This window comes from Heterocephalus glaber, unplaced genomic scaffold (assembly GCF_053883595.1).
Source record: "Heterocephalus glaber isolate CG9 unplaced genomic scaffold, H.glaber_assembly_v1.0 deba00000594, whole genome shotgun sequence".
NCBI classification, from domain to species: Eukaryota; Metazoa; Chordata; class Mammalia; order Rodentia; family Bathyergidae; genus Heterocephalus; species Heterocephalus glaber.
In genome coordinates, this window is record NW_028258151.1 from 11,688,257 (window position 1) to 11,710,195 (window position 21,939).

General features: G+C 40.4%; 1 protein-coding gene and 1 pseudogene across 4 annotated transcripts in view; one reads left to right on the top strand and one right to left on the bottom strand.

Annotated features, from left to right (window-relative positions):
• The window catches only part of Hsd17b3 (hydroxysteroid 17-beta dehydrogenase 3), a 62,140-nt gene that overhangs the window by 34,596 nt on the left and 5,605 nt on the right, over nucleotides 1-21,939 (top strand). Inside the window, exons 7-12 of one of the 4 annotated variants that reach the window (XR_015448840.1) lie at nucleotides 344-378; nucleotides 1,447-1,528; nucleotides 2,391-2,456; nucleotides 3,646-3,674; nucleotides 5,548-5,697; nucleotides 8,071-8,119. Coding sequence is in view for 3 of the 4 variants with exons in the window: in XM_004846086.4 (XP_004846143.1) it covers nucleotides 344-378; nucleotides 1,447-1,528; nucleotides 2,391-2,456; nucleotides 5,548-5,697; nucleotides 8,071-8,148 (411 nt within the window). In the remaining variant the exon portion in view is untranslated. Of the gene's footprint in view, nucleotides 1-343; nucleotides 379-1,446; nucleotides 1,529-2,390; nucleotides 2,457-3,645; nucleotides 3,675-5,547; nucleotides 5,698-8,070; nucleotides 8,496-8,532; nucleotides 9,936-21,939 lie in introns of those variants that run through there. The other 3 variants (XM_004846086.4, XM_021259386.2, XM_004846085.4) reach the window with 3 other exon arrangements.
• LOC147829498 (UPF0538 protein C2orf76 homolog pseudogene) lies at nucleotides 16,987-17,320 on the bottom strand (annotated as a pseudogene).

Here is a 21,939-nt window from a genome sequence, read left to right on the forward strand (position 1 = left end):
CTTTTGCCTGTCGTTCAAAATAGAGAGTACCTTGGGAATCATGCTCTTTATCCTAAGACCATAAGCCAATTCCCACAACTTTACAATGGCCTCATTTGCCAAGAAGACTTTCGGGGGAAGAAAATAGAGCCCTCTGAATAATTTGCTGTTTGTCTAGATTGTCTCATGGAGTTCCATCCCCACTCTTAGGTTGCCAGAATGACCTTTAATGAGTGATGGAAAATTTCAAGGCCACCTGAGAAGGTTCAGCTCTTCCCCTGGCTTCCTCCAGTGTGTCCTTCCCCCATCCCGCTCATTGCTCCTTGGTCCCGGGTCAGGGCTTAACTTTGGCCTTCTCTTGTAGATGACACAGCTGGTTCTGAGACACATGGAATCAAGGTAAGATCTATTTCTGAAAAAGTGTTGAGCAATACAGCCTTCTGCCCTATCAATCAGCTGAGCAGGGGACCCCTGGGGGACAGGGCTCATACAGCTGCTGCTTTAACCAGTGATAACAACAAGAATAAAAGTACATGGAGCTTATGGGGGAGAAAACATTCCATTCTAGGACAGGACATCTCTTCAAACAGATTCTGTATTTGAAGGTCAAGGGTAATACACATTGGAGGGAAGAAGAAATGAGCAGTTTCAGCACATATTAACTTATAAAAAATTAACTCATGTTGAGCATTAAAGAAGCAAGTTGACCAGAGACGAAGACCATATCTTTATTACTATGAATTTCAGCCTTTGTCAGAATGAATGCTCCAGCCTATCAGGTTCTTCATTTATTTCATGTTTATGTATACCACTTTATTACAGTCTCAGTGTAGAAGCTGGTTTTTCTCAGGTGGTAGTCATTAAAAACAAATGGTGGATAGTTTTAGCTTCTCTAGAGTAATAAAAGGTTTTACATTTGCAGTTCCTCACCTCTCCCCTCCCTTCCAAACATCTAACTGGGAAGGATTAAAGATACTGCATTTCAAAAAAACAAGTAAGGCCCTCTGTGTGAATAACTGATGGACTGTCACATTCCACCTGAGATGGGGATATTTGTCCTGTTGTGAGGCATCTTTGTGTGTCCAAGGGACTTGCTGCTCGTTTAAAACAGAAGGACCCCTTCCCCCTGGAATCTTGTTGGAACTGAGATGGCCATCTGCACTTTGGCAGGGAGACTTTTGTCCTGGCAGGATCTGTATTCTGGTGGGGAGACCTTTGTCCTATCAGAGCCTCTGTTTCCAGTAATAAGCCCTTAATATCACATGACTGCCAACTACACCACTGTGCAGTGTCATCCTGAGGAACTTAGAGGAGGTTCCATCACAGTTCTTTGTCACAGAGCACTTAGCAGCATGGATTCCGAGAGAAGGCAGAGTGTGAGGGTGTACACAAGACCCTGTGGTGGCTTTCTACCCAGGGTGGGGCCGGGCAGTAAATGAATGGAAACTTTACTTCTTTGCTTTTTAGAGGGAAAGGCCTCATCTTGAACATTTCTTCAGGGGTAGCCCTCCGTCCTTGGCCTCTATTCTCCCTCTACTCAGCTTCCAAGGTGAGTGATAAGTCATTGAGTTTCTTCCTTCTTCCTCTTGTCTCTCCTGGGTGGCATTTTCCTTTGGGTCACACAGCTAGTTGACGGACAGGCTGGGCTGGAGGCAATCTTACGAGACAGAACTAGCCAATTGTGGGTCTGAATGTAAATTAGACAAAGGTAGAGCTGCGTGTGGTGGCACATGCTATAATCCCAGCACTTGAGAGGCTGAGGCAGGAGGATCATGGTGAGTTCGAGGCCAGACTGGGCTACGTAGTGAGTTCAGGGCCACCCTGAACTACAAAGGGAGACCCTGCCACAAAAAACCTTGCTTGTTATAAAAACAGCCCCAGGAATAGCATGTACTTTACAAGGAAGAGCTTCCTGGTAAGTTAATCACCAGGCAGTGGCCCTAAGGCATGGACCTATTTTAAAATTATGTTCCTGATAATCAGGGTACTTTGCCCAGACCTGGGAATGAAGACAAACTGTTGCCTTTTCCACTACTTTCTTTCCCTCTACCCAGCTTTATTAAGGTATAATTGACAAATAAAAAGTATACATATTTCTGGTGTACAGTCTCACGTTGTGATCTGTGTATAGATTGTGGAATGATTAGATCAAACTAATTAACATACCCTTGACCTCACATTTTCATTTATTTTTTGTGGTGAGAACATTTAAGATCTACACTCTCAGCAACTTCCAAGTGTACAATACACAGTCACCGTGCTAAACAGTAGCTCTCCATCCTGCATAACTGAAACAGAGAAACTGTTCTCTGACCCATGTCTCCTCCATGTTGACTGCATCTCTATGGTGTCCTTTGAAATTCTGAGTCAGATGGCTCTGGGGCCTGAGCTGTTTCTCTGTCTCACTCTAGGTTTTTGTGCGCACATTTTCCAAGGCGCTGCAAGTGGAGTATAGAAAGAAAGGAATCATTATCCAGGTGAGGTGCACAGGTGTGGGTCCTTGGGAGTGGGAACTTGGGACATCATGGACCTGTGCCACTGCCTCCTGCAGGACTGGTTGTGTGTGTGCATCCAGTAGAGAAACAGGTTGGGTGATGATCTGTGGGTTCCTGTGATGTTGCCCTGGCAGCTGCAGCCGCCATGATCCTGCCTGCTGCTATGGTTTCTGCTGCTTTCATCTGTACCTTGATGCTGAGAGAGGAAATAGGGCAGAGATGTGGTTCCTCCAAAGTGCTGCAGATCCTCTTGCTACCCAGTGGTGCTCCGGGACAGAAACTGGGATTTTGTCTGGCCATTTTTTTCTCTTTGAGTCAGATACAGAAGATGGGATTATATGGGAAGAATTGTAGGAAAGGAACAAAAGAAAACTGGGCACTTGATGTATGTTGGAACTAAGGGAGGAAGAGGGTCTTCCCTAGGGGGCTGTGGCTCTGTGACCCCTACACTCTGGTTCTTGGGCAGTGAGGGAAGGGATGCTCTGTATGGAGATCACCTGGCCCCACCTAAACAGACCTGGGTTGTCATTGCCATGCATAGGCTGAAGAGTGTCAGTGATTTATATGTTCTTGATTCAGCCACAAAGAGCCCCACAGTTTCTGAAATTCAGAATTAACAGTATACAGAAGAGTTGTGTTGTATTGTTTTGTTTTTTTTTGTCTGAGACAAAGTTTTATGGCATGCTATTATAGATTAAAAAGACACACTCAATAGCATATCTTTAAAATCATTGCTACACACAATTATTTTCAATGAAAATGTCCAGGTGGGAGTATCTTAGGTGGCTGTTACTATAAACTACCAGCTTGTTAAATAGTCAAGTGTGTGTTAATGGTAGGGATTTGGCCCAAACCATTGTTTGTGAAGCCACGTAGGGTTATGGCTTGTGTCTAGATGTCCCGAAAAGCCTCATGTAGTCATAGGTGTGGCTTTTTCAGAGGTGGCTGAATCTAGACTGTGTGATTGATTCACAGTGCAATGCTAGGATTAAGGGTGGGTGATTACTAAATCAGTCTACTGATTGGTTTGGCACTGCCCTAATCCTGGTAGCCTGGATACAATATAAGGGTCAGAAAGAGGCTTGTCTTGCTTGCTTTGCTACCTTCTGCCTGCCCTAACTGTTTCTCCTCTGTGATGATTGTCTGCCATGCCACTCTGCCTTGGAGCCAGCCTGCTGTGGACCAAAACCTCTACAAACTGTGAGCCAAATAAATCTTTCATCCTTTTAACTTTGGGTGTCGGGTATTTTGTCTCAGCAATGAGAGAGCATAACCAAGACAGTGAGTGATTATAACTGCCATGTCACTGTACCACGGTCCCTTATCCTGCACTGCTGAATCAGTTCCACCCAGACATGTTCACTGTGACTGGCAGGAGACAGCTCATTGTAGTGACTCAGGCACCCAGCCTGATGGAGCAGCTGCCATTAGGATATTGTCACTTAATATGTCAGAGGAAAGGTAGTGGAAGTTCTAGAGGACCTCATTTTGGCAATTAAGTGCTCTGACCCAGAAATAACACATGGTACTCACGGTCACACTCACCACAGAGGTTCAGGAAGTGCAGCTCTAGCATGTGTCCAAAAGAAGAAAGAACCAGAAATCCTTGGTGACTTCTGAGCATGAAGTACTCCTTTAACCTCCTGCTTCCTAGCCATGTGACACTCTAGCATGATCTTAGTTGATCATTGTGGACCAGAGATGCTGTAGCTGCCAAGGTGGTGGGTTCCATGAGGACACGGGTATGAAGGAGATGGAGATATGAGAAAGATGCCCCTCCCAGTGCCCAGGAGCCTTGAAGCTGTTGTTCTCAAGGTGAACAAGCTTTATCTTTCAAAAGCCAATTGACCTCTCCAAAAATTCACATAATTGGTGCTTAGTAATATTTGTTAAATATTTGTTAAATTAATGAAGGTATATGTATCATGAACTTGGGTGAGATTTCATCTCAGCTCTGCCATTTGTCATCTGAATCATCCTGGACAGCGTGCTTAAACTCTGCGAACCTCAGTTTCCCCATTTATAAATGAGTTTTACAATACCTCTTTACTTTTCAGGATTATCAGGAACATTTAATGACTATTATATACATTTAAACCATATTTTTTGAGTTTCTAACTTGTACATTTAAAAAAACTCCTGTAAGAATGAAAAAACTTATTACTTCCCTATCTGAAAATTAGGATTGAGAATGTTCCTGGCATTTCTCAAGGAGCAACCCTTTGGGATCCTAGGAAGAAAAATGTTAGGTACATTAAATCACAGCATTAATTTCCCTAAGAACCAATGCAGTTGGATTGATTAGATTAAATTATAAAACAATGTGATTTCAAAGGTGATGTGAAGAAAAGTAAAACAAAGAAAACTAGCATGGGTCTTTTTGTCTTTCTAAAGAAGTCAAGTAGTCTGTGTCTGGGAATAAAATAATAAAACCTGATTAAGAATCCTCATGCCAGGCCATGGTGTGGTTAGAGCACAGGTTGAAACAATATTGAACTTTCAACCGTGTATGGGTGTTTGTTTTTCTTGCCATGACAGGAAAGATTATGAAGTTTGAGCCACTCATGGCATTTACCTGGGGGGAGACAATGGGAATCTGAAGTGCTTAAGTTGCTCCAATTTTGGTTATATGAATTAGAAGCAATCTTCGGAGAGAGGGTTAAATATAGAACATGCAGTTAAATTTGAATTTCAGATAAATATCAGTGATTTTTAGCAAAAGTATATCCCATGGAACACTTGGGATATAATTATTGCTGACTTTTTTGTTGTTTGTCCGAACTTCATCTCTAGTTCAATGTCCTCTCTTTCTATTTGCTGGTAGAGCTCCTGTCCTCTCAGTCACCTGTGTGCTAGGGAGGGGATCAGAGTCCTTGATTCTGTGTGGTTAAGCCCTCGTCTTGAGAAATCAAACTTTCTGATCCTCACCTCGGTACCAACAACAAGGATCACTGGTATTTTTACAGGAAGAAAAGAGTAGGGAAATGGAAAGATGGTAAAATGGGTACTAATTTCTCAATGTCTTCCCTGGGATGGATCACTTCTGTGCCATGGTTTGTATTTTTTATTGTAGGTGCTGACACCATTTGCTGTTTCAACCTCAATGACAAATCATCTAGATACCAGCATGATGATCAAGAGTGCTGATGGATTTGTTAAAGAATCACTGAATTATGTCATGGCTGGAGATGAAGCCTGTGGTTCTCTTGCCCATGAAATCCTGGTAATCATGACTTCTTTTTCTCTTTCCATAACCCACCACTTCCAGTGCAGAAAAAGTAGAGACTTTCTGCACACATTGTCTCAGTCTGTCTATGTCCAGGGCTAGACACTTCCTGTGAGTAGCTATCTTCGCCTTCCGGAGAACTCTGTGACCTAGTCCTCTAGGATATTGAGGTCCTAAATGGAATCTATCACATCTGGAAAATGTGTTCTTGGGACAATAGCCTGGCTTACCAGATTATTGCTACATGTTTTGCTCCATGATCTAATTCTACCATGTCAAAAGTTGAATGTTTTCTTAAACTTTCTCTTTGATTTTTTTAGGTAATAAATTGCAATCTCTTCAGTCAAACAGATGGCAACAGCAGGCTAGGAGAAAAACCAAGAGAAGCAGGAGAGAAAGGAAAATTAGTTAATCATTAAAACCAATTTGGAACTTGATAGGATTTAGAAAAAATCATTGAATCTATAGTGATGGATAACCACAAAAAATTAACTGGTTAACAGCAACCCTTCTATTCTAAAGAGGCAAGATAATGATAGCATGCCATCTACCCAAGGGAGGTATGGGGCCAGGAGTGGGGAAGAATTGAGTTTCTGCCTGTGGAGACCATGTTGTACGTGGAGGCTTTGTATATGCTTCCTTGCTTAAACATTCTAAAAATCTTCCAAGGTTAGGTTTTAGTTTCCTAAAGAGAAACAGTTTAGTTTACAATCAAGAAAACTGAAGCTCAGAAGTGAATCAGCTGGATCAAGGCCACCCATCTGGCAATGGTAAAGCTGAGATTTCAATCTATAGTTCTTCTGTCTAATGTCACAGCCTTTCCTGGTTCCTTCTACATGGCCCTTTTGGCTAGGACATTTTAGACAAAGAAGGAGATAGAAAGAGGGACTCTTTTTTTACAACATTTTAAAGGGGGCTGGAATTTACATTTATTTTTTGTGGCTAACCTCACTGAGACAAAACATTTAGTTCAAGACAAAAGCTAATGAAAAAGCTTGATTTTACTGTGAAATAACAAACTCTGCTTGAAAGAAAGTTCTAGACGAAGAAGTTGTGTTGGTTCATTGGCACAGCTAGTAGGAGAAGAGTTTAACTGTGGTTCCCAGAAGCTGTCTCCAATCTCTTGCCTTAGAGTATCTCAGAGGATCTGAGCTAGCTGAAGAAATAAGAATTGGTCTCCGAGGAGCTCAAATTCTCTGGCCAGAATCCTGTTTTCTAGGGAGCAGGTGGATGAAGGAATGTGGGATTAATCAGGATATGGTATGCTGAAATGATGGTTTCTGGAGTGTGGAACTCTTAGGACACCAAGTCTGTACCTACAGCCTGAGATGCATTTCATGAGAACTTCATGCCAGAACTTAAGGCTTCTACTCCTTGTAAGAGTGAATGTTCCATATGGCCACATCATATTTTTCTATGAATGACTTTCTTTCATTAGCTCATTCATACATTCACATAAATGGCTTAGGCCCACTATGCCTCACTGGGCCAGGTGATGGAAAATCTTTCTGATTCTCTCCTGGAATCTTATTATTATTATTTTTTAAAAAATATATATATATTTATTGGTACATTTTAGGTATAAAATACATTTACATTTATCATTGGGTGTTTGTACCAGAACATGATGCATCTTAGTTTTTGTTTTTCCTCCCATTACCTGTGCACCCTTCACCCCCTCCACCCTTCCCTATCTACACAGAGTTTGATTCCATTTTTTTTCTCATAACTTTTTTCTTTCCCTTCTTCCCTTTCCCCTTTCCCTTCCACCATCCCCAAACCCTTGAATCTTTTCTTATTTCAAATTATCAATTATTCATTTTAATCATTTTCATCCTTATTTACACTTTCAGTTTCTCACACTAGAAAAACTATTCGGTATTTACACGTGTGTCCTATTTATTTCACTTAAGAGTATTGCCTCAATATGCATCCATTTAGCTATAAATGTCTCTAGTTTCTCATTCTTTATGGCTGAGTAGTACTCCATTTTTTAAAAAAACCCACATCTTCTTTATCCAGTTCTGGAATCTTATTTGAATAGAACCTTGGCAGAAGGAGCATGAAGACACCTTGGAAACTGAGCAGCAGGAAAAGCAGATGCTCATTAAGAGAAAGATAGTGAGGGAGCAGGTAGCATAGATGAAGTTTTCTTGATTTAAATTTCTTTAGAGATGATCCTACCAGGGTGTGCAAAAGGAGTTTAAAAGGTCTGAATTGGTGCTGAGAAAGGGTCACAGCATCCTTAAACTTCAGCAACTATGTACTTCAAGGATTTTGGGACTTCAATAAATAATAATTCTTATAGATCATGAATAAACTGGTGTGTTTGAGTTACAATTTCTTCTCTCAACTTTTCTTCTGTTAAAGGGACGATTTCTGAACCAGATCCCGTCTTGGATCTTCTACAGCCAGGCCTTCCAAAGGCTCCTCCTGAAGCCCAACTAGATGATGTAAAGCAGATCCTCAATGTCAACTAATGCAGGTGGGATGCTGGAGGCTAGCATTGCCTCTCTTCCTGGCATTCTTCTTAGGCTAACAACAACTGGAGCTGACCAGAACCCTTCACCTCACTAAAGCTGGAAGTAGCCAGTGTCACAGACACAGGACTTTAAATACACATTTTTTGTGCCTTTGCTACAGTCTGAAGATCTTTGGGAAAGCTGTGGTGTATAAACATGTGTTATATAGTGGGTTTTAAGGTTCCACGTGTGGGGAGAGGAGGATGTCTATGGATAGCATTGGAAGAATTTCTATAGGGAACTAATTAAATAAATGTGGTAAGCAGAATTCTACCTTTGATTCTTGGAATCTTTTTTTTTTTTTTTGCAGTATCAGTAATCAAACTCGGGACCTTGCACTTGCCTGTCAGGCACAGAACCACTGAGCCACAACCAAAAGATAGATTCCAGGTTCCTGAGTATGGCAAGCAAAGAACTGCAAGTGTACACCTGATGCCACAAGAAAAAGCAGCCACATTTATTGAAGTTAACAGTGTTATACTTAATTGTGAGAGATTATAGGAATCGTCACCACTCTGAGCCAAATTGAGTGTGAGAGTGGCTCTCACCTGGAAAACTCAAGGAGGAAAAGCAGCTTGCGGGGTTCTTTTAGGTGGCTCTTCTAACTGGGGAGGGCTCAGGAAGAGGGGGAGCACAAGTGGAATTTCACAGGAGCAGAATTTTGCTAAGTCAGTGGGGGTCAGGGGAAGTTTCACACAGTTTAGCTGAAACAAAATATCACACAGGTGTGGAGTATCCTGTTTACATATGGCTGCAGACTGCTCTACCAAATGGGAAGGTGTAGATAACATATAGTTGCAGATTGCTGTATCAAACAGCGTTCGGTGGTCTGTCATGCGTTAACGGAGGGGACTCCCAAGGGAGAGACCACCTGGAATCACTCGACTTTTCACAAATAGAGTCACGTTGGCTGTCACAAAAGGAAGGTGTGCTCAGGTTTGTGTCAGTAGAAACAGAAAGGTGGCATGAATGTGAAAAATAGTGCTGAGAAGGAGGTGGGTGAAGATAAGAAGAGTGAAGAAAAATCAGGCTTTAGGATTTAAAAGATGTGCACCCCACCCCAGGTGCCTCTCATTGCCTCTCTCTGGATGTGATTGACAGAAATGATCCACAGGATGCCGAATCATTTCAAGGGCACCTTAGTACACATGACTTTCCCAGAATTTGCACTGTTTTAGTCACATACCTGATATGTAGTCCCTATGTATGAACCTTTCATGAAGTTCCAGTGGGGAAAAGATTGCCACTGGATCTAACACATCTGTACTCTGGCCTGCCTGGAACTTTGTAGATTTCCTGGGTCTTTGTTATTTTTATTTCTGTTTTTCTTAGGACAGTGGAAGCAGGATTGGCCCTAGGGTATTGTCCAAATTCAGGTGGATAGAAGGGAAATGGTCTCCCAGCCTCAGTTGTGCTACCTGTATTAGTCCTACAGCAGTGACGGCAAACCTTTTATTTATTGCAAAGTGCTGACACTGCAATTAAACCTGAATACTGAGGTTTTAGTTCGGAAAAAACAACTGTTAACTGATGCTCGGCTGCTGGGCGAACATGCCAATAGAAAGGGCTCTTTGTGCCCCCTGCAGCACAAGAGCTGTAAGTTCACCATCACTGTCCTAGAGCATGCACAGATTCTCAAACAGGGTTCCTTGCAGATCCAGGAAACTGAATCTTCCCACCATTGCAATAAATGTAGCACCAGTCTTATTTGTACTTGGTTTTCTGTGTGATACTGTGTTTGTAGAAATAAAATATGTTACTAAAAACAGTTTAAAAACAATTGCCCTAATGAGGACATTGATAGCTGTAGAAATGAGGTATTGCAAGTCTCTTGGGGGACTAGGGTACATGGGCATTGTGTTCAGTTCTGGGCCCAGGATCTTCTGATGGACTGTGTACTTACGTGTCCCACAACCGAGTGGGTCGTGGGCTGGGACCCAGTTGGAGGCTGCTGGAGTGTTGGGATGAAGGCCTTGGCTTCAGGAGTCCCAATAGGCTAGGCTTGAACAATGGTTCTGAGATGCCAATCAGAGACAACAGTGATGAATGGGGGAAAGGAGCTTTAATTTGTGTGGCCACCCTAGGAAGAACAGAAAAAAAGGCCTAGTGACCTAAGGTCTGTCTTTGAAGGGCTGATGGGATCTCTGAGAGGTTTGATAGAAAAGGGGAACAAAGGCAAGGGTTGGGGGGTTTGCAGAGCTGGGAGAGCAGGTAATCTTGGTCAGGCCATGGTCTGGTTGATCATTATTTTAGGACTGGTTCTGTGAAGCTCCAGGAAGTTATCATAGCTTCAGAGGGCAATTCAATCCCATCCTGAGACTAATACAGGGATGATACAGAAGATGAAATAGGGCCTCTAAATGATATAATTCCCAACCTGTTAGATGTCTGATATGCTGAGTTCGTGTTCTCTAAAACTGAAGAATGAATTCTAGGAACAGCAGAGGTTAAGAGTAGGAAACATTTATTGAGAGATTTTAGCTCCTGAGAGGCAGGAGGTGACCTAAATGGGTAGCCAAGGACCCCACTTTACAGCGCAGTTTTTTTTTTTTGATTAACTATTCTTCATATCCCATTTTTTAAACTTTATTTATTTATTTATTTATTTATTTTTGTACCAGGGATCGAACTTGGGACCTTGCGCTTTTGAGGCAGGCGGCCAAACCACTGAGCTAAATCCCCGGCCCGTACAGGGCAGTTTTATAGAGCAAAACCATGTGGATACAACGTGGGTTACACTTATAATCAATCAATAAGGTTAAAAGTACAGTCCCTTAGGTAATAATGATCCAATGGGGAAACAAGTCACATAGCAAGTATAAATGGCAAGAACAAAAGACTTTTTCTAGGAAACAATGAGTCTGGAGGTCTTGGTTACCACCAGGGTGACTGATGTCTATCTAGACTTCAATAGGACAGCTGTTATCGTTTATCTTGTCCTTTGGGGAAGTATGCATGCGTGGTCATTTCATCTTTATCTTGAGTCCTGGCCTCCAACAGATGCATCTCCAGGAATGATTTAATGTGTTTTTATCTTTTGCACTGACTATCGAGGACCCAGCCCTCCCTGACTGCCTATGATATTTCTGTCTAACTTAGCTATCTATAATAAGACAATTGCTCCTTCTTAGGGGGCAGCCTAAGTTTTGCTCCTGGGTTAGCTGCTCCACTGAGGGGGGCCATCTCACCATGGGGTGATCTGTCTGTGAGGCTCCCTGTTACTTAGGGTTTTATTTCCTTGTCATAAAAATGTTTATTGGTCAGACTCATTGTTCCTGGAACCCAAAGTAATTAATTGCATAAGAGAGTGAAGTAGGAGAACTCAGAAAGAAAAAAAGTTAAAGAGGCAAAGTGGAGAGAGGCTCAGAGACCGGGCCCTCCTCTAAGTGGATGCTTGGTTTTCACCACAGCATTGTGGCTGTGGTTCTGAGCACCAGCATCCCAGGGAAAACCAGGAGAGTGCTTCAGTGTCTTGTATGTCAGCCTTGCAAGTCACATCATATCTGGCCCAAGCCCTTCCAGATTCAGTGGGAGGGGACACAAAACCTTCTCAGTGGGACAAGTATAAAAAATGGAACAGACGATACTGCCCTGGAAGTCTTTGGGCAATACGTCATGTCACACTAATCAGTATAAGTGTTTATCTTAGCATATATCAATTACGATGAATTACTTGACCTTTCAACTAGTGTTATGTTATAGATACAATAGGTCCCTCCAATGCTTATGTGTTTAGGGGCTCAGTACCCAATGCAGCAGTGTTTAGAGTTGGGGATTTGGGGAAGTGGTTAGACCAGAAAGGGTCTAACTTCATCAATGGATTGGTCCACTGAGTTCATAGCCCAGTGGGCTTATTAGGGAAGAGGGGCCTAATTGAACGAAGGAGGTCACAGGAGGTGTGGCTTTGAAGGTACATTTTGTCCCAGACCCTTCCTCTCTCTCTGGTTCTTCCTCTCTTGCTCTGAAGCATGAGGTAGTCAGCATCACTCTCCCATGCCCTTCTTCTATGTTTCTACTGCACTACAGCCCTTGAAGCAACAAAAGCAAATGGACTGAAACTATGAGCCAAAATCAATCTTTTCCTGTTTTAAGTTGTTATTCTTGGGTATTTTGTTACAACAGTAAAAAACGGTGAGTACAACTAGTCATGAAGCAATTATGAAAGTGTAGATACTGTGCTTCTGGAAACCTTTGTGTCAAATTTTGGTCAATTTTCCTTTGAGGAAGAGCTTCCAAATTTTAGGAAGCTTAGGTGAGAAAAACAATATGCTTTAGTGTATGTAACCTAGGACAAATATTTAAAGATAATTTTTAGTTGTGTGACACAGGAGCTTTTCCAATGTATTAATCCTCAGTTGATTTGAGTTGTTGTCCAACAAGCTTTCTGAGAGTCTTTTAAGAGAATTTTTTTTTTTTGGTACCAGGGATCGAACTCAGGACCTTGTGCTTATGAGGCAGGTATGGTGTCACTGAGCTAAATCCCTGGCCCTTAAGAGAATTTTTTGATAGTGAAGACCCCAATATGGTGGACTGGCTTATGACACAGGGATATGAAAGCTCTGTATTTTAAGATTTTATCCCTGTCACTTCTAGTACTAGATAGTAGCTAATATTTGGTGTACATGAGTCATAGGGCTATGCAAAGCTTTATGATAATTTAAGAAGTAGGTACTATTATTATTGCCTTCATTTTATAGATGAGGAAACTAAGGCACAAAAAGTTAAGTAATTTGCACAGATTCACCTAACCAGAGAGGAGAAATGCTGGGATTTTGTTTTAGATCATCTCCTTCCTACATACCTTGGCTGAAACAAGACACTGGAGACCTACCAGTCTAGTTATTGCTATTTCATCAGAATTCATGGTAAAAGACGAACACTATACCTCTGCTAAGTTTTGGGCAAGTATCGCAAAGGCATATATGTTAAAGGCTTGGTCTTGAGCCTGTGGAGCATTTAAAAGGTGAGGACTAGAGGCAGGAAGTAATGTCAATGGGGGACATGACCTTGAAGAGGATTGTGGGATGCTGGTCTCTTGCTCTCTCTCTTTTTGCTTCCTAGAGGCCATGAGGTGAGCGGCTTCCTCTGTTACCACATGCTCCTACAATGATATATGGCTTAACAGAGGCCCAAAGCAATGGGGCCAATTGATCATAGACCTCTAAAACTATGAGACAAGTTGATTATCTTAGGTATTTTGTCATAGTGATGGAAGGCTGGCTAACATAACTCTATATTCTTCACTTTCATGTACCATGGAGACAAGAGGAAGAATCAGACTTGTGCAGCTAAACTTATATGTCTGGATTTCAACACTGACTGCTTTCTAAGTTTACCATGGTCTGGGAATCATTCAGGAGCAGGGAGCCCTGCCACATTTCACTTGTATTTCCATGGAAGAGGACTGGGCTCTTACTTCCTTCCTGACTCTCTTACCTGTGGAGGTCTTGGGATCCGGGGAATAGCATCCAAAGTTGGCCATTGTGATGGATGGTTCATTTTGCATCCTTCCATCCTTCCATCCATGTGATCTCCTAAGATGCCAGACCTGAAAAGTCCCAGGGACAGCACCAGGAGCAGGACAATGGGACAGGTCCCTGCGCTGTTATCCTCTTCTTATACTTGGGGATGAGTGCCCCATTTCAGACTCTTGACACTAGGTGCTTGGCATGATTGTAATCAGCTCTGCCTGCTTCCGAGGCCAAATAATGCAACTCACAGTAGTTTATCCAACCTGCTTGTGTCAAGTGGGCCCGACTCACTACTGCCCTCTAGTGGTCTGCGAGACGCTGTTGGGCTGTTTGCCCTGTAGAAATACAGTAGTAGGTTTCTGTGAAAAGGGGCTAACAGATAAAGGGAGACAACAGCAGTCTTTGCATAATCTTTTCCCTCCTTTTAGAAGAAAGGATATGGAAGCTCAAGGACATTAAATATTAGGAAGATTAAAATGTCAGACCTGATATTTGACTTCAGCTCTGTCTGATAACAAAATTTTTATTTTTTTCTATTGCTTTACCTTCCAGTTAACACTTTAATGGGGCAGTAATTATAAAACAAGTATTTGTAAGGGTTAGAATGTGTGGCATAGAGCAGTGGTGCCTGGTCATGGCTGTGGTTTTAGAAGTTCACCTAGGCCATAGGTACAGTTTAGACCTTTGGGGGACAACACATGGGCATCTGTGTGGCAGGGACCCAGGCTGGAGTGGGGAGCTAGTCAGTTCATCACAAAGATTGATTAGAGCTGGGAATCACAGACAAAACACATTGCTCAAACATATTAAAAAAATGAAAAACTTAAGACATTATTTTTTAAAAATCTCAAACATAGACAAAGTTATCAGAATAGTCTAATGTAACCTCATCTAATGTACCCATCACCCAGTTTTAGCAATTATCAGCATCCTGCCATTCTTGTTTGTCTGCACCTCCACCTTTTCCCCATATCCAAATGGAGATTTTACATTCTATTTTCTTTAGGTAAAATTTACATATACTTAAACACAGTATCTTAAATGTATAGTTTTGATAAATAGACATACCCTGTTGAAATACCACAAACTTTTTTTGTGTGTGCAGGGATCGAATTCAGGACCTTGTGCTTGCAAGGCAGGTGCAGTACCACTGAGCTAAATCCCCAGCCCAGCCCCAAACTTCTATTACCCCAGAAAGTTTCTGGAGTTGTCCCACTATAGATTAATTTGGTCTGTAATAGAATTTTATATAAGAAAAATCATACACTGTGGGCCTTCTTTGTATCTGGCTTTTTAAAATCAGCCCCATGTCTGTGAGATTTATCTTTGTTGTAGTAATTATTCCTTTTTTTTCTATTTAGTATTATTTCATGCGGTGGTATATCACAATTTGTTTATCCATTCTCCTGTTGATGGATGTTTGAAATTCCAATATAGGATATCATGAGTAATGCTTCTGTGAGCATTTTTGCCTAAGTATTTTTGTGGACATATGTTTTCATTTCTCTTAGGTTTATACTCAGGAGTGGATTTACTGGGTCAAAGGGTTGGTGTATTAAACATTTTCTTTTAACTTAAAACATATAAAAGTATATTCTTATGCCAATCTTTTGATGTAGGGCCAAGTCCTTTCTTTTCAGCATGGGTCCACTGATTGGAATCACAGCTTGTCTTTCTTAAATAAATCACGCCCACGGAATACAGCAGCTACAAATTTTGATTTTTTTTAAAAAGTGGAATGACAATGTAATGACATTAAGCAATCTCAACACAGAATCCTTTTGGATTTTCAAGAATTTCCTCAATAATCCTGCACAGTTATCTTGTCCACACTTGCTTCTATAGTAATAACTTTTATTTATTTGTTCTTTGCTATGTTTTGGATGTGATGCCTGGAATTCATATGTTGGAGATAAAATCCCCAAAGTCATGGTATTTGGAAGTGAAATCTTTGGGAGTTGCTTGGGTCACAAGGGTTCTGCCCTCTTGATTGGATGAACCCTTCTTGATTGGAAGACCCAAAAATCCTCTTGATTGGATTAAAGAATTAATAGGGGTTTTTTGGGCCTATGTGTGTGTTTTTAAAAATTAATTTTATTGGTACTTTTTAGGTATACAATAAAATGACATTCATCATTGGGAATTTGCACCTTTACATAATCTCTCTTGGTTATTTTTCCCCATTCCCCTGCCATCTCTTCAACCCCTCCATCCCTCCCTATTTATAAAGACTTTGTTTCCATTTTTTTCATTTTCTCATATAAATTCCATTCCCTTCTTTCCTTTCCCCTACCCCTCCCACTTTCCCTTTCCCTTAGCCCCTTGTCCTCCATACTTCCACCGAAAATGCCTTGTATGAATGGAGAAGATACAATGCTTTCTCCCTAAGTTGGGGAACAGGGCAGATATGCCTATTCTTCATCTGTCCATTAAACTTTGAAACCTAGGCCCAAACCAAAATAGTCTGGCAATAAAAAGAAGCAATTAGCATATGATTGGCAAGGTAGAAGCAAAATCTTTATATGTAGATGAAATGATCATCTACAGAGGAAATACTAAGAAATCTCTAGGAGCCACTAGAACTTATATTTGAATTTAGCAGGATTAGAAAACACAAGGTATATATAAAAATTCAGGTCTATGTATACTTGCTATAAATGAAGAATTGGATATTGAAATTTAAAAGTTATGTAGGAGTACAAAGGACTTAGAAAAATAAAAAGAAAAATAAACTGTGTTGGGAGACACTTATTACCTAATTTTAAGACTTCCTCTAAAGCTACAGTAATCAAAGCAGTGTTGGTGTAAGGAAAGACATATAGATCATTAGAATAAAACAGAGAATCTGGAAATCGAGCCACACATACATGGTCCACTGAGTTTTGAAAGATTATTTAACATTAACATTTTATAGAACATAAACTCAATTCAAGAGCAAAGGAAAAAATAGTGTTTTCAGCAAATGGACAAAAAATGATAAATGAGATTCCATCAAAATTTAGAACTTTATATGACATCGTTAAGAAAATGAAAAGTAGTCCTTAAACAGACCATATTTATAATACATATAACCTATGACCAGAATATATAAAGAGCTCTTACAGCTCATTAATAGACAACCCAATTAAAAAGTAGGCACAAGAACATGATAAATAGCCAGCACAGCACAAAGAAAGGTGTGCAACACTAGAATCAGAAAAATACTAATCAGTACAATAACAAGATTGAATTTTTTTTTGATTTTTGAATGAACATTTATTACATTAAAAAAATATTTTTCTTATATTATTTTCCAACAAGGAAGGACGGGAGGACCTACAGGTATGCAGAAAGGAAGCTCTCGAGACACTGTCACCAGGATGAAATGGGATTAGCTTTGTAGTTCTTATAAACTTCTTCACAGAAGAATGCAATCTCAGTTTCGCTGGCAATTCCTGCAGCTTTCAGCGTTCTGTCTTCTTTCAGCAGGAGTCTATCATCATCCTCCAAACTCAATACAAGTTCATTTGTCTTTGATTTATGTGCTTGATGAATAATCTTTAGTTTATCATACTTATAATTTCTGAATGGTGGTGGCAGTCTGGTCCTCAAGGAACATCTTGCTTTAGAAATGCTATAAATTCCTTTACAGTTAACAAGATTGAATTATACATTCATTAGGGAGATGAAGTTAAAAGTTTTAAAAGAACAAATGTCAGCTTAGGTGTGAACCAGTTAGAACTTTCTAATACTGCTAATGTGAATATAAAATGATAAAACCATTTTGGAAAACAATATAGAAATTTCTTGTATTACTGTTAAGAACCAACAGTCCTGTTCTTAAGTTTTTACTTAAGAGGAATGAAAACACATGTTCACAATAGACTTGTACATACAAGTTGACTATCCCTTATCTGAAATTCTTGGGACCAGAGTGTTTCAGATTTTCATATGAAATCCACTTAATCTGCAAAGAGGATAGCTACTTCTGCCTTTTTTCGGGTTCCTGTTGCATCGAGTATTGTTTTCCACCCTTTAACTTTCAGTCTATGAGGTTTTTTTGAATTAAATGTATTTTTTGTGTGCACCATATTGTTGGATCTTGCTTCTTGACCCATTCTGCCAGTCTATTTCTTTTGATTGTTGAATTGAGAGCATTAACATTGAGGGTTATAACTTATACATATTGACTTACATTGTCATGATTTTTTCTGTTTGTTGGATTCTCTCCCCTTGAGTTTAATTTCTTGTCACACCTGATGGATTCATTCTGCTGGGCTTCCTGGTGTTGTGGTCCTTGTTGTCTTTTCCTAGGATATTGTCTAAAATTTTTTGTAGTGCTGGTTTGGTATTCATGAAGTTCCTAAGGTGCTCTTTGTCGTGAAAGTATCTTATTTCTCCATCAATTTTGAAAGATAATTTTGCAGGGTACATCAATCTGGGTTGGAGGTTGTTTTCCTATAGGGCTTGAAATACATCACTTCAAGCTCTTTTTGCCTTGAGGGTTTGTGTTGAGAAGTCTGTTATGATTCTGATGGGCTTGCCTTTGTATGTGATTTGTTTCTTTTCTCTAACTGCTTGTAGAACTTTGTTCTTCTGTTGGGTTTCTGGAATCTTAACAATTATATGCCTATGTGTAGATTTTTTTTGATCAAGGCTAGTTGGAGTCCTATATGCCTCACTTATCTGTTTGTCAAGTTCTTTTACCCTGCTTGGGAAGTTTTCTGTCATCACTTCTGTGAACATTTTTTTTATGTCATCTGCACTCTCTCCTGTTTCTTTGTTGACTCCAATCAGTCTTATGTTATTCTTCTTTGCATCATCTAGCAGCTGCTGGATTGATTTCTCGTGGTCCCTTATAATTTCAAAGAAATTTTTCTTTTCCTGGTCTAATTGCAATCTTATCTTCTATATCTGAAATTCTGTCCTCACATTGGCTCATTCTGCTGCATAAACTTTCAGTGGAGTTTTTAATCTGGAAATCTGTTTGTGTCTGTTCTATGGATTCCATTTGTTTCCTATGTTGGGATTCCATCATGTTCCTCAGCTCCTCTATTTTTTTTATCTGTGTCCTCTCTAGATTTATTAATCATGTCTTGCATTATGGGCACAGTCTGTGGTGTTATCTGAGAAATTTTTTCTGATTTCATTTTTTCCAGATCCTCTTTTGTTGCCAGTTCAGGGAGTCCAGGTGGTTGAGTATCAGAGTGTTCCATCTCATTTCCTTTTGGTGTTGTTTTAGGTGATCTGGAAGTCTGATTTTGAAACTTGTTTCTATGTTTTCTCATTTCAATGGAGGTGAGGTTGCTCCTGGCACCCATGCGGCTCATCTCTGTGCTGGCGGGGGTGGTATGGCGGCCTGGAAGCCTCCTCTTGTTGTGCCCTGGGAGTGGCTCACCTCCTCTGTGCTGGCTGGGATGGTATGGTGGCCTGGATGCCTCCTTTTGTTGTGCGCTGGGAGCGGCTCACCTTCTCTGTGCTGGCAGGGGTGGTATGGTGGCCTGGAAGCCTCCTCTTGTTGTTGTCTGTGAAGGATTTTTTGAGCATTTAGTATGATATTGGCTGTTGGTTTTTCATAGATGGCTTTTAGCAGATTGAGGTAGAGACCGTCTATTCCAATTTTTTGTATTGTTTTTATCATAAATGTGTATTGGATTTTTTGAATGCTTTTTCTGCATCTATTGAGATGATCATATGGTTTTTGTCTTCATATAGTGTATTGATATAGTATATTACATTTATTGATTTGTGTATGTTGAACCAACCCTGCATCCCTGGGATAAATCCCACTTGGTCAGGTTGTATGATCTTCTTGATGATATTCTGCATTCTGTTTGCCAATATCTTATTAAGGATTTTTGCATCTATGTTCATTAGTGAGATTGGCTTATAGTTCTCTTTTTTGGTTTGGCCTTTCCCTGCTTTGGGGGTCAGGGTGATGCTTGCTTCCAGGAATGAATTTGGGAGCATTGCTTCCCTTTCAATTTCATGGAAGAGTTTAAAGAGTAGTGGCAGTAGTTCCTCACTACATGTCTTGTAGAATTTGGCAGTGAAACCAGCAGGACCTAGGCTTTTCTTAGTTGGTACATTTTTAATTATGTTTTCAATTTACTTGATTGACATTGGGTCAGTTAAAACTTTTGGGTCTTCTTTGTTCAACTTTTGTAATTCATACATATCTAGGAATCTGTCCATTTCTTCTGTGTTTTCCATCTTATTGGCGTATAGGTTCCTGATGTATTGATGATTCTCTGGATTTCTGCTGGGTCCATTGTAATTTCACCCTTTTCATTCTAAATTGCATGGATTTGGACATTTTCTTTCCTTTTTTTTGATAAGGTTGGCTAAGGGTTTGTCAATTTTGTTTATTCTTTCAAAGAACCAACTCTTTGCTTCATTGATTTTTTTGTATTGTTCTCTTAGTCTCCATTGAATTGATTTCTGCTCTGATCTTTATAATTTCCTCCCTTGTATGAGCTTTAGGTTGGTCTTGGTCTTCTTTTTCTAAAAGCTTGAGGTTCAGCATCAGGTTGTGTAATTGAGCTCGCTTTGTTTTCTTCATGTGAGTATTCACTGCTATGAATTTCCCTTGTAAAACAGCTTTCATTGTGTCTCATATGTTGTATTGGCATTGTCATTTACTTGTAGGAACTGTCAGATGTCTTCTTTAATTTCCTCTGTGACCTATTGTTTATTCAGAAGTGTGTTGTTCACTTTCAATGTGTTTATGAAATTCTTGTGGTTTTTTATGCTATTGATCTCCAATTTCATCACACTATGGTCTGATAATATACAGAGCATAAGTTCAATTCCTTTGCACTTACTTAAACATGTTCTATGAGTGACTATGTGGTCTGTTTTGGAGAATGAACTGTGTGCACCTGAAAAGAATGTGTATTCTGATTTTGTGGGGTGGAACACTCTGTAAACATCATTTGTTAACTTCATTTGTTCAAGAGTTTGAGTGAGTTGTAGTATTTGTTGTTTATTTTTTGTCTAGTTGTTCTATCTATTTTTGACAGTGGTGTATTGAGGTCTCCCACTGCTATTGTATTAGTGCTTATTTGATTTTTCATGTCCTTTAGAATTTTTTTTATACAGTTAGTTTCACTAATGTTTGGTGCATATATATTTATGATTGTCATCTCTTCCTCTTGCATTGTTCCCTTTACAAGGATACAGTGTCCTTTGTCTCTTTTAATCAGTGTTGATTTGCAATCCACTTGATCTGCAAAGAGGATAGGTACTCCTGCTTTTTTGGGGGGGAGGTTCCTGTCACATGGAGTATTGTTTCTCCCCTTTAACTTTCAGTCTGAGTTTCTTTTTGAATTAAGTGTTTTTCTTTTATGCAGCATGTTGTCAGATCTTGCTTCTTGACCCATTCTGCCATTCTCTTTCTTTGGATTGGTCAATTGAGACCATTAACATTGATGGTATAACTGATCTGTACTGACTTATTTTTTTTCATGACTTTTTCTTTTGTTGAATCCCCCCCCCCCCCCCCGCTTTGCATTTATTTTCTTGTCATTCCTGATGGATTGATGAATTCATTCTTCTGGGCTTCCTAGGGTTGTGATCCTCATTGTCTTTTCCTAGGATATTGTTAAAAAATTTTTAGAGTGCTGGTTGAGTATCAGATTGTTCCATCTTGTTGCCCTTTTGGTTTGCCTTAGGTGATCTGGAAGTCTGGTTTTGAGATTTGTTTACGTGTCTTCTCATTTCAACAGGTGCTGCCTGCTGTGCCTGTCTTTCTTTCTTTCTTTTTTTTGGTATCAGGGATCAAACTTCAGACCTTGTGCTTGCGAGGCAGGCAGTGGAACCACTGAGCTAAATCCCTGGCCCTGCTGTGCCTTTCTTGAGGCAACATTTTGCTCACCCAGTGGTCTTCAATTCTCAGCAATCTACAGAATGGCCTTTTATGTGGTTCTCACCAGTGTACCAATTTCTGGATTCAGAATAGTTGCCTTCTGGATCCCTGAGCTGACCTGTTGTTTGGGTGAGCTTCTGGTTGCGGTCTGTGCACACTTTGGGATGGTATTTATGTATTCCTCTGGCTAGGGCCTGCCCAATTATGTAGCTGTCATCTGGGAGGGCCTTTAGCTGGGGGATGTGCACCCCAGACCCTGAGCAGGATTCTGGCTAGGGTTTCCAGGCACTTACTGATGGTATTAGGGTGAGCCTCTGCTCTATTCCAGGTGGGCCCTTGGCTTGGGCCTGTTAGCCCAAGTGGTGGGGTTTTGGGGTGGGTCCTAGCTTGGATCTGCCTG